Source organism: Dipodomys spectabilis, unplaced genomic scaffold (assembly GCF_019054845.1).
Source record: "Dipodomys spectabilis isolate Male_0828 unplaced genomic scaffold, ASM1905484v1 ptg000230l, whole genome shotgun sequence".
NCBI lineage: Eukaryota > Metazoa > Chordata > Mammalia > Rodentia > Heteromyidae > Dipodomys > Dipodomys spectabilis.
In genome coordinates this window covers 5,725,885-5,738,182 of record NW_024870907.1, presented here as the reverse complement: position 1 = coordinate 5,738,182, position 12,298 = coordinate 5,725,885, and the positions used below count along the sequence as shown (strand labels likewise).

The following is a 12,298-nucleotide window of genomic DNA, read 5'->3' as shown; positions in this document are numbered from 1 at the left end:
GGAGAGGGGAGAGGTAAGGGCATGGGAAGGGCAGAGCCCCAACCTTCAAGGGGCCATTTTGCGAACATTCAGAGCCACCGAGGGCCAATAAGGGATTAAGGACCCTGTGAGGAGAACAGGAGAGAAGAGACATTCACCAAAGCGGCTTCAAGGGAGGGAAGGAGCCACCGCCGACCCCCGCTCTCCCCTGTGTCTCAGGATGTTTTTACCGCTGGGGAGCAGGAGCAGTGGCAAGTACTCCTATCTGCATTCTTTCTGCAGCTGGCCCAGGGTGGAGCCAGACCCCAGGTTCTCACTCTGCTCTGCAGAGCCGTGACCCAAAGGGCCCCAGCGGCCCTTGCTCAGGGACCAGCCTGCCTCAGCAGCTGGAACCCCAGCTGGAACCCCAGGCGCCCACTCAGCCGGGCGTGGCCCTCGGCCTTGCTCCCACCTGTCCCAGCCCCACCCTCCTCCTCCAGGTCTCTGTCTCGGGGACCAGAAGGCTTCTTGGGGTGAGTGGGACCGAGCAGAGCTTTTCGTGGGACCTGGCTCCCGTGCACCCTGCCGCATGGAAATTTACCTCCATTCTCCAGGAAGGTGGCAGAAGGGCCCGGGAGGGGTCGGCCCCCGAGTCCCTGGAGCAGGGAGGGCTTTACAGAGGTGAGGGCAGGAAGGACCCCAGAGAGGGGGCGGGCAGCACCTCTGATGGCCTTTGATGGCCCAGTGGGCCCACCGGTCCTCCTCCAGAGGAGGCAGGGCCGTCCACGTGATGGACGTGCTGACCGACGGGCACGGAGAGCTGCCAGTTCTTTCTCGTTTAAAGTCCATTGGTTATTATCTTTAAGTAGTTGTCCACAGGGGTTGCCACTCAGCAGAGCGTCTCGAGCACCACCTCCATTGATCTCACCCGCTCCTCCCCAACCACGCTTCGTCCCTCAGTAAACAAAAATTGAGGATTTGCATTGAGTTTTATGACTATCCTGCCCTCTTTCTCTCTTTGTTTGCTTCTCCTTCTCCCTGAGACCCACTTCCTGGTGCTTATTCTGCTGGACGATGAGCCTTTGTAAGGAATTACACCATGTGCGTTCCCCCTGCCCAATCTGCCATATTCCCTTTCATACATTTGCATACCACCCAGAAGTGTATAGATTTGTAAATTCATCCTAACTCCCACACAGGAGAGAAAACACGCATCCTTTGTCTACCCAGGCCAGACTTACTTCACTTAACGTGATCTTTTTCCAGATCTTTCCATTCAACATCATTCTAATGGATGAGAATGAGGCAGGACCCTGATCTCCACTCCACCTCCACGCTGGTGCAGGCCCACTGCACTGAGGCTGTGTGCAGACCGTGGGCCACGGCTGTCCCCAGTGACAGTGCTGTTAGCAAGGTGTGCTCAGCCTTCCCCAGCATGACCCCGCCGGAGGCCATCCCCGGAGGTCCAGCCTCCACTGTGCAGGAAGTAGGCCTCTGCCTTTATCCGTGGTACCCTGTTACAAAATGGTATAGGCAGAGACTACCCAGGAAGTGTGACCCAGAGATGATAACTCTCAGAGTGGCTCAATCCCAGCCTCCCAGGCCTGCTCTGAGTCAGGCCGCTTGGACTGAGGGGAGCAACCCTCCATGAGGTAGTGGGATGTGCTGATGATGGCGTTGGACGTGTAATGTCCTCGTCCTGATCCTGCAGACTTGAAGGCTTGAAGCGGTCATTTTCTGCTCCTTCCAGTTTAGTAACAGGCCCAGTGGGATGTGGTCTCTTGAGGCTTCAGTCTCTCTCTCTCTCTCTCTCTCTCTCTCTCTGTCTCTGTCTCTGTCTGTCTGTCTCTGTCTCTCTGTCTGTCTGTCTCTCTTTGTGCCTGGACACATGGCCGGTTGGCTGGCTGTGGGTAGGTGCTCCAGAGGTGTCAGCACCCCTGAGCTTCCAACTCTGTGACAGGATATGAGCTCCTCACTCCTCCTTGCCGCTGAGACGGAGGAGGTCTGTGGCCAGGGACACCCACCATGCCCTCACCTGCTGGGAGGCGGAGGAAACAAGTAGAGAAGGGGGAGAGAAGGGAGGGGGAGAGGAGAGGGGGGAGAGACAGAGACTGAGAAGGGAGGGGGAGGGGGAGAGAGAGACAGAGACAGAAGCAGAGAGAGACAGAGAGACAGAGTGAGAGCAAGAGAGAGCTGGGAAGGAGGGAACTAGAGCTGAAGAATTTGAAGATGGAAGCAGGTTTAAGATGAGATGGACAATGGCATTCTACACACAATGGCATTCTATGCCTCCATCAGAAAGAACGGCACAGCCCCACTTGTTAGGAAATGGAAAAACTTGGAAAAAATTATATTAAGTGAAGTAAGTCAGGCCCAAAGAAACACAGGCCCCATGGTTTCCCTTATTTGCAATAATTAGTATATGTCTGAGACAAGCAGAAAAGGTCAAAAGCTCTGTACATATGACCAGATAAGATGATGCTAAGTGAAATGAACCCCAGGATAGGGACACAAGTATTTTTTTCTTTCTTGCTATTATTTCTAACATATTTATAATGCACACATTTATAATACACCATGTGATTTTTTTTTGTTTCTTTGTATGTTCCTCCCCCACGGTATAACCCGTTTTCACTCTATTTGATGTTGGTGCCCTGCATCTTGTAAGTACACTTCTCTAGCTTGGGGAGGGGAAGGGAAAAAACAAAATGCTTAAATAGGGATACAGGTTGACCCATTGTAACAATGAGATGTACAAGACACTATGTTGAAAACGAACTGTACAGTTTGGGGGGGGTTAGTTGTGGAGGTGGGAGGGAAGGGATGGTAGGGGAAAAACAAAGGAGGAGTACTAATGCTTGATAGGAAATGTACTCATTACCTTGCTCATGTAATTGTAACCCCTCTGTACAACATTTCTACAATAAAAAACATTTTTAAAAAAAAGGGGAGATGGATTTCAGGCCTTGTAGAAACACAAATGATCAAGGCCTGGCGCTGCACTTTTAATGATGTGCTGCTGCTGAGCAGCGGTGGACACAGGTACGGCTCCTCCCCTGCACCCCCTCCCATGCTGCCCTCCTCCCCACGCTGCCCTCTCCCCCATGCTGCCCTCCTCCCACGCTGTCCTCCTCCCCGCGCTGTCCTCCTCCCCCATGCTGCCCTCCTCCCCGCGCTGTCCTCCTCCCCCATGCTGCCCTCCTCCCACGCTGCCCTCCTCCCACGCTGCCCTCCTCCCACGCTGTCCTCCTCCCCGCGCTGCCCTCCCCCCGCGCTGCCCTCCCCCCCACGCTGCCCTCCTCCCACGCTGTCCTCCTCCCCGCGCTGTCCTCCTCCCCCGCTGCCCTCCTCCCCGCGCTGCCCTCCTCCCCACGCTGCCCTCCTCCCACGCTGTCCTCCTCCCCGCGCTGTCCTCCTCCCCCATGCTGCCCTCCTCCCACGCTGCCCTCCCCCCCGCGCTGTCCTCCCCCCCGCGCTGCCCTCCTCCCACGCTGTCCTCCTCCCCACGCTGCCCTCCTCCCCGTGCTGCCCTCCCCCCCGCGCTGTCCTCCCCCCCGCGCTGCCCTCCTCCCACGCTGTCCTCCTCCCCGCGCTGCCCTCCCCCCACGCTGCCCTCCTCCCCGCGCTGCCCTCCCCCCACGCTGCCCTCCTCCCCGCGCTGCCCTCCTCCCCACGCTGCCCTCCCCCCCACGCTGCCCTCCTCCCCACGCTGCCCTCCCCCCCCACGCTGCCCTCCTCCCCGCACTGCCCTCCCCTCCACGCTGTCCCCCCCCACGCTGCCCTCCTCCCCGCGCTGCCCTCTCCCCCATGCTGCCCTCCTCCCCGCGCTGCCCTCTCCCCCACACTGCCCTCCTCCCGTGCACTGCCTGCCCCACGCTGCCCTCCTCCCCGCGCTGCCCTCTCCCCCATGCTGCCCTCCTCCCCGCGCTGCCCTCCCCTCCACGCTGCCCCCCCATGCTGCCCTCCTCCCCGTGCTGCCCTCCTCCCCGCGCTGCCCTCCCCCTCACGCTGCCCTCCCCCCCACGCTGCCCTCCCCCCCACGCTGCCCTCCCCCCCACGCTGCCCTCCTCCCCGCGCTGCCCTCCCCTCCACGCTGCCCTCCCCCCCACGCTGCCCTCCTCCCCGCGCTGCCCTCTCCCCCACGCTGCCCTCCTCCCCGCGCTGCCCTCTCCCCCACACTGCCCTCCTCCCCGTGCTCTGCCCCCCCACTGCCCTCCCCCCCCACGCTGCCCTCCTCCCCGCGCTGCCCTCCCCTCCACGCTGCCCTCCCCTCCATGCTGCCCTCCCCCCCACGCTGCCCTCCTCCCCGTGCTGCGCCTTCGGTGGTATCCTGCGGGGCCCGTCACAGACGTGGAGGGCAAGCATGCTGCTGGAGGACCTCAGGTAACAAACGGCTCTTTGCTGGGCCTGACGTCTGTGCTGGCGGTGGCGGGTGAAGGGATGTGGTCCTTCCGTGGGTGCACAGGTAACTTGGTCCCGCCTCGCCCCTGCAGGTCCTGTGAGAAGCCAGGACCTGTCCCACTGTCCTGGGCCCCAGGCAGACTCCATGGGCCATGTACTCCCCTGTTTTCTGAACTTACTGTAGCTGCCGAGACTTGGAGGGAGAAGGCCTAGATTGGCGAGGCTGGAGCACCAGGGCCAGAAGGGGAGAAGCCTCGGGATTATGGAAAGGAGGGTCTTTTCCTCTGTGACCCAGGGCCCTGGCTTCTGTGGGGCCAGTGCCCCAATGCCACCTCTTGCAGAACTAGAGGGATCCTGTGAGACCACCCGCCACCGCGGCCCTCCCACAGGCCCCACTGCAGGTTTGGTGGTGCGGTATTGCACCCGGGCCGCTGCCAGAAGCCCCTGTGGCAGACGGGCCTGAGGGCCTCTGGGAGGGGCAGAGAAGGAGAGCCGAGCCCTCGGCCCTGCCGGCCTCCCTGGACTCATTCACTCACCTGCCTGCTGCCCTGACCTTTGGAACCAGCAGGGCCTGTTCCACACAAGCCGTGTCCGTGTCGGCTCCGCTGTGCATTCAAGATGGAAAGTCTGCACTCCTGGTGACCTCCCTGTCCTTCGGGGAGGTCAGAACGCAGGGTCCAGGTTCTGGGGTTCCCAGACCGTGGTCTCCTTCCTGGCTCCAGTGTGGTGTTTCAACCCTCTCCCCCCTCTCCTCAGTAGATGGGAAGGCTCCGGTGCGGCCTGGTCGAGGAGACCGAGGCGGGCCCTGGGGCTTGCTCGGAAGGTAGTGAGGCACCCACGTGACATGACCTTGATGTGCTGCTGCCCGGGGGCAGGCAATGGCTAAGCGTGTCTACCCGCTGGTGGGTTTGTCGTCTGACATCGTGTGTGTGGAATAACTAGGGGAGGTTGGCCTTCCTTATTTAAGCGGCTGGCCAGGGCAGCCCAGCTCAAGGTCTGTCCCCTGCAGTACCTGGCCTCACAAAGGAGCAGAGGCACCAACCAGAGCCAACTACAGCCCCCAGGGGGCTGGGAGCTGCGACCTGCTCTCGCCTCCCCCCCACCAGAATGTTCCATGCATGAGCACCAGCCTCCCGCAGCCAGGGCAGCGTGGATGGGGTGGGGGTGGGGGAGGGGGAGAGGAGAGCCCCGGTCTCCCTCCCAACGCAGGGGCCTCCCTGGCATTAGAATCCGCGTCCTTCCCCAGTCCCCAGATGCAGGTCCTGGCCCTGCACACACTTCGTCCCCCCACACACCATCACTACAACCTCTCCCCTTCCTCTGGTCCCCAACTCCAAGAAGGTGGTCTACCAGCTGACGGGTACAGCCCTTAATTTCTTTACCTTCCGCTGGTCATGGGGATGGACAAGGATGGACACGCGTGATTCCCTGCCTGAACGTTACAAACGGAGGCGTTCAGAGCACCCTGGGCACCTCCTCCAGCCCGGGCGCCTCCTCCAGCCCGCGCGCCTCCCCCAGCCCGGGCGCCTCCCCCAGCCCGGGCGCCTCCCCCAGCCCGCGCGCCTCCCCCAGCCCGGGCGCCTCCCCCAGCCCGGGCGCCTCCCCCAGCCCGCGCGCCTCCTCCAGCCCGGGAGCCTCCTCTAGCCCGCGCGCCTCCCCCAGCCCGCGCGCCTCCCCCAGCCCGGGCGCCTCCTCCAGCCCAGCCTCCCTGGACCGACGTTCTGAGCGGTGCCGCTGCGTTCTGACTTCTCTCTGCAGCCTGGGCTGGCCTGCAGGTTGTCTTGCTCTTGTGGGGTGTGGTCGGGAGCCCCCGGTGTGAGACGCCCAGGCATCCCCATCCCCTGGCGTTCCCCTCGCTCTGCTGCTACCTGCCAGCTTGTTCACTCGGCAGAACTCACCAGCCCGCGGTGCCTTGACTTGGGAGTGCGCGGGATGCGGGCGCTGTGGTGCCGGCCGGCCCATCGATCCAGGTGTGATGGAAGCCTGGCTTTCTTTGCCAACACAGGACCTCGGGCGCAAGCTGGGTCCCCTTGCCCAGTGGGAGTGACAGGGCTGACAGTGAGGGCCACCTTACACCACAGCATTGTGTGCTGCCTCTACTGCCGGCCCCCGTTCTGGGTGCTGGGGTGGTGGAGCATCACTGGTGTGGACATCCACTGGCCCCCCCCCCCACACACCCCTGCCCGCTGGTTCTGCCTCTTTCCAGGCCAACACAAGAGAGTCATTCGGAATGGATAAACCAAATCCATTTTCATAATAAGTAAACGGGCTTGCTTTTGTTCCCAGAAAGACTCCCACTGGGAGAGGGACCTGGGCTGCATTTTACTTCTGAGCTTGGGCCTCCAGCTGCTGCTGAGCTAGTTGAGTACAGAGCGTGAATAAAGATGGGCACAGCTAATTCTTAACACCCACCCAGATGCCAGGGCTGGAAACACTACCCACACCTCCTGGGAGGGTAGTGAGGAGGGAGAGGAGCTCTGGCCATGCCCCCTGTGGTCAGGGTCTTCCTTCCCCGGGGACTCCGGGGTGTCATCCCCGCCCCACGCCTGAAGGGTCAGCTCAGAGCCACGTGACTTCTATGGACACGGCACACAGGCTCCAGGACACGGGGGTGGAGTTTGTCAAGACTGCGGACCTCAGCTCTTCACACGAGCCCTGCAGAGCTAAACACAGAAGCCCACTCCGTCACCACCCCCAGAGTCCTAAAGCCATCACCCAACACCAGCCAGTTCTGTTGGGCACGCTACTGTTCATTCCTGTTTCCCCAGGGCTCGGAGAAGGGCGTGTAAATGTTCAATAAACATCTGCCGGATGAATGGATACATGAGTGATGAATGAATGATGCTAAGCTTCTCTGAATCATTCATCTCTCGGGCTTCAGCGCTTCCCTCGGGCCCCGGGCCGCTCTGTGAGGATACGAGCAGGCTGGACCTGCGTCTGACGTGGTCTGACTGCCTGCTTGCCGTATGCCACACGTGCTAAATAAAGAGCATCAATTGTGTGCCACAGTCAAGAGGCTTCCTGGGTGAGGCTTCAGTTCTTTATGATGAGAGAAAGTCTGCCTACGCCAATTTCCCTTTGATAATTCCTCAAAGTACCTATAAACATCTTTGCAGTGTGATCTCGCAGAGTTCCCGGCTCTGTAACTGGGGGCCATTTCTTTAGTCGAGGACCACATCAAGCCTCTGGCTCCCACTGAGGGCTGTTTTGTACAGAAGACTGTCTTCCATCATTGCGCTGCCGCTCGGCTGGCCGGTCCCTCACACTGTGAGGGTGCATGGAATAGAAAAGAGATCTGTGTCTCCTGCCATCTGTCTGCTCACTCTTTGAGTAGAAAGGCAGGTAAAATCAGCTCTACGACTTAGATTCCATTCTTTCCTTTTCATTTAGAACCAAGAAAATAGAGTTGAAGTGATATGAATGAATGAAATTCTTACCAGCCTGGGTCTCCATGAGGCTCAACTCAGATCTACTAGTTAGGGCAAGGAGTGTTCCTGTTGGATGTGAGGAGCAAAATACCTTTGTTTCAACCATTCAACTTATCATCCATCCTACAGCCTGCTAACCAACCCACCTACCCAACTCACCTACCCACCCACCAACCAGTTACACAGTGGCCCCATAATTCATCAACTTACCTCCCTATTTATCAACTCACTAGATATACCCCCACAACAGATTAACTCACCCATCAACCAAGCTACCCAACCACTAGTAAACTCACCCATCCGCCTACCAACCAACTAAACAACTTCCACAATGAATCAATTCATTTATTTACCCACCAACTAACCAAACCACAACCCCCCCCTAAAAAAAAACCAGATAGACTCACCCTCCCACCCACTGGCCAGCCATTCCCCTGACAAACCTCCAGTCAGGTCAACACCTTGCCATGGTCCCCCCACATTGTCTATGAAGAGGGTTTTGCTTAAGACAATGGGAGCACGGCCCATGCCCTGAAGGAAGGACTTCCCCTTTCCTCCCCTCCATCCACCCTTGGTTTCTGGGATGGCAGAGTGGACACATCTTCATTCACTCTCTGTCCATTTATTCCCGGTCTCCAGATCTGTTCTTTCCATTCCTCCCAATGGTGACATCTCTCGCGGCGACTTGATTCATGTCTTTGGGCTCCGATGCTTCAGTGGAAGGGACGCTGCTGTCCAGCCTGCTAAGAGAGGGGTAGGCCGAGAAGGGACAGCCCCATCCAGGAAGGGACAGGCAGAGCGTGGCTGGCTCCGGTCCTCATGTGGTCATCCTACTTGCAGCACCCCCGGCAGGGAGGGGCAGCTGCGATGGGGGATTTTGCAGAGGTCTGTGTGCCTTTTATAGAGAAAAGGAGTCTGCTGGGCTCCTGGTTCTGTGGCTGGGAAGTCTAAGACTATGGTGCTGGCCTGTCTGTCCTCTGGTGAGGGCCTCTGTCTGGCCTCCGTCTGGCCTGTGTGGCCTCTGGTGCTGGCCTTTGCTTGGCTTCTGTCTGGCCTCTGTCTGGTCTCTGGTGAGGACTTCAGGCTCCATAAGAGCATGGTAGAAGGTGCCTTGTGGTGAGACAGAAGCTGCTAACACATCTCCCTCTTCTTCTCTTACACAGCCACTAACAGCACCACAGGAATCCAGATGGATGACCTCATTTCACTCTAATTACTGACCGGAGCCCCGCCACCAAATATCACCAACATATGACTTCGAGAATTAACTTCCCGGCACATAAGCTTCTGGGGGACACGCTCAGACCGTGGCAGCTGTTCTTAGCATGGCCGTCCACCCCTTCCTCTCACAGGTGGGGGTTCTGTCTGCCACCTGCCGCAGAGCACACGTGGGCGAATGATGAATAAATGAAAAATGGAAATGCTCTTGCTCTCCAGATCTTTCCCCTTTGAAGTGTTACAAATCTCCCTCCTGGGCTGCTCGGGGTCCAAAGCAGACAGACAGACTCATGCTCTAGGAAGGACGGGCTTCTCCCTCCCATGCCTTCACCCGCCCTACCTTGGGCTGGAGATACAGCTCCCAGACCTCTGCCCAGGCCTCTTCCTCCTGCAGGAGTGCAATGTGACTGTTTGGCTCTAGTCCAGTGCTTCTAGAATTGCTGCTCTGGGACCTTCACTGCCCTCGGTGAAGATGTCCTCTGGGGGTGTCCCAGGGTCCTGTGCAGGCAGGATGTCTGCTCAGGCTGCTCATGACACCGAAGGCTTCTTGGGGAGTGGGGCACACGTGACCAGGTGTTTTCCAGGCTCGGGCAACACGGGAAAAACCCCTGTGGAGCCTCAGGACCCCACGAGCCAGGTGTGGACTGGGTGGTCAGGCATTCATGTGTGGCCACTAATGATTCCTGTCCGTGTTCTGCATGGACTCCCTCCTTCCCATGCCCCCCCCCCCCACCTCTCCCGCCCTCACCTTCTGTCTGAAGTCTCTCTTGAAAATCCCAAGCAGAGATCGTGTCCACGCCTTTATTCCTTACCTTCCACAAACATCCCTCTGCTGTCTGGGTGGTGGGTGCTCGCTAGCAGCGGAGTTGGCCTGTCAGGGAGGCCGCTCCTCCACTCACCCAGGGCTGGCCATCCCTCACACTCAGACCGACCCCTGGGTTCCCGGATCGTGCAGTGAGCACAGTGAACACATTCCCTGGACGAGCTCCATCCACCCTCTGGGACCTGGGACCTGGACCCTCTGGGATCCTTGAGATCCCACCCATTCCTCCCCTGGGGCTTTGCTGGCCACTGGGGCCACCTCAGGCTTCACGGTGGTGGCAGGGGACGTGTCTCCTCCCTGGCCTGCTGGCAATGTGCTCATGGTGGTGGCAGGGGACATGTCTCCTCCCTGGCGTGTCTGGTGGCCTTGGCCACAGGGAAGGCAATGTCTGAGATGAAGCTTCCCTTGCATCAAAGGCAGATCTGTAAGGAGAAGGCCACGTTCCTGTCCACAGGGAGGCTTCCCAGGAGCCCCACGTGGCAGAACTGGACCAGCTGCCCCGCCCTGCATGTCTGCCCACTCTCTTCAGTGATGGGCCGTGTGCCTTCTGTGGTCACTGAGATGTCACTCCAGCATCGAACCCTTACAAGTCTGTGAGGTACTCATGACAGCTGTACATGTCACGCTAACCAGCTCATTTGATTTCCTTGTAAATCAGTGCTTCTCCACGCATGATTACAGACACAGCTTGTTTCTTGGATCCCATCCCTGGAGCCACCTGGATTGTGCCCTGGATGCCCCAGGGAAGGTGACCTGGATGTGGGGCACAGTGGGAGAGAGAAGGCTCCAGGGCCACCAAACCCACAGCTGAGTCATGCCTTGTCCCGCCTCTGCCCCACACCTGATTTCTGTGAAGAAAAGAGGCAGTTTCCTGTCTTTGAACCCAAGCATGGAGTGAATGTGGACTGGAGAACTTCACGGCACATTCTGAGAGGAGAGAAGAAGAATGTATGAATAATGGCGCACTAGGAAACTTGAACTATGCTCAACAAAGGCTTGTTTCCTGAGGTGTGCCGATTTCAGTGCCAAGATGATCATTGATGGGACCCCTGCCCCCTCCCTCTGTAGACCTCACTTGGTGAAGGTAGCCTGTTGTAAAACGAGCCTCAGGATATCACGTGTGGGTTAATCCAGCTTTGTCTCCATTGATAACAGCAGTGCCTAAAATGGAGGGAGCTATGTTGTTCTCAGAGTTGAAGTGCTAGAGTAACAGCTGCTCCGGGCTCATAAGTTCTTGATGCTTTAGGAAAACTGTTCACCAATAACCTGACTCTCTTTTGTCTTGGAGTATCTCACACTAGACATAAAGATTGGTTTGGTGGAGAATTCTAGGCTCAGCCACTTTCCTTAAGGACTTTGAAAATACTGCCCTTCCATTTTCTAGCCAGAGTTCCTGTCAAGAAAAATCATCATTTTCTTCCTCCTCTCCTCCTGTTCCTCCTCTCCCTGCTCTTCCTCCTCTTTAACTTTTCCCTGCTGTACATAATCTACATCCTCTGGTTGTGTTTCTATTGTTTAAGATATGAGTTTAAGGCTATTACTAAGGTGTTGCACAGAGCGCTTAATATTTCCTGTCAGTTAAGGAGTCTGTTTCTCTTTTGCCTCTGGTTGCTTTTACAAAGCCGTGTGTACCTTGTCTCCTGTTGGGACTGGTGAGTCCTTGGATTCAACAGCCCTGGTCAGGACCACTACTGCTGTCCAGTACTGGGACCTGCCCAGTACTGGTCTTGTTAGGGTCACTCCTCATCTTTCCGCCTGGGCCCCCAAATGGACATACCCCAGGATCCTCTCAGCCCTGCTTCAGTGCCTTCAGCTCTCCAAGTTTTAACTTTCTACGCACTGCTATAAACCCGAGGTTATTTCTACCTAGTGTTTTTGTTTTCAGCAGTTTGAAATGACTGGAGACATTATAATTTGCATGGCTGCATGAAATTCCGCTTGCCTCTTATTCTTACAGGCCTGTTCTTCTTATAGTCTGCCCCCTTTCCTTGTGGTTTCTAGTCCTTCAATGTGTCTCTTCAACTATTTAAAAATACCATAATTTTACAATTTCACAGAACTCTAACATCTCATTCCTTCATTGGGGTCTTGTGGCAGAGTGTACTTTTGATCCCCAGCCTCGTAGAGAAGGAAGATCACCTTCCTACCACAGTCAGGCCCAGCATGGTCCCAAGAAGACAGACTCCTGCCCATGGACCCCAGCCTTGCGGCTTCTCCTGTCACAGAAGCAGCCGGCTCTGTTGCACAGTCTGGCTGTTGGGCAATTTTCCATCAGAATGTGTTCCACACAGAGCCATCCACTCTGGTGACTCAGGGAGCAGAGCTGAAGCCAGGCTGTGGAAGGGACCACTTCCGTGGGCCCTCTGCGGTTGGGCCTGTTTGTTATCCAGCATAGTCTCATGACAGTGTGCTCTAATTTCTCCTTTTATGGAATCTTCCAGTATTCACTTATGGTTGGTTGTTTTCTTTC

At 57.5% G+C, this 12,298-nt stretch overlaps 1 protein-coding gene across 1 annotated transcript in view; it reads right to left on the bottom strand.

The window, feature by feature from the left end:
- The window catches only part of LOC122123566 (proline-rich extensin-like protein EPR1), a 31,546-nt gene extending 21,379 nt beyond the window's left edge, over window positions 1–10,167 (bottom strand). Inside the window, exons 1-3 of the mRNA XM_042697926.1 lie at window positions 10,048–10,167; window positions 358–614; window positions 44–104 (exon numbers count right to left, since the gene is read on the bottom strand). Coding sequence (XP_042553860.1) covers window positions 44–104; window positions 358–614; window positions 10,048–10,167 — 438 coding nt within the window. The remainder of the gene's footprint in view (window positions 1–43; window positions 105–357; window positions 615–10,047) is intronic.
- Between the last annotated feature and the right edge of the window lie 2,131 nt (window positions 10,168–12,298).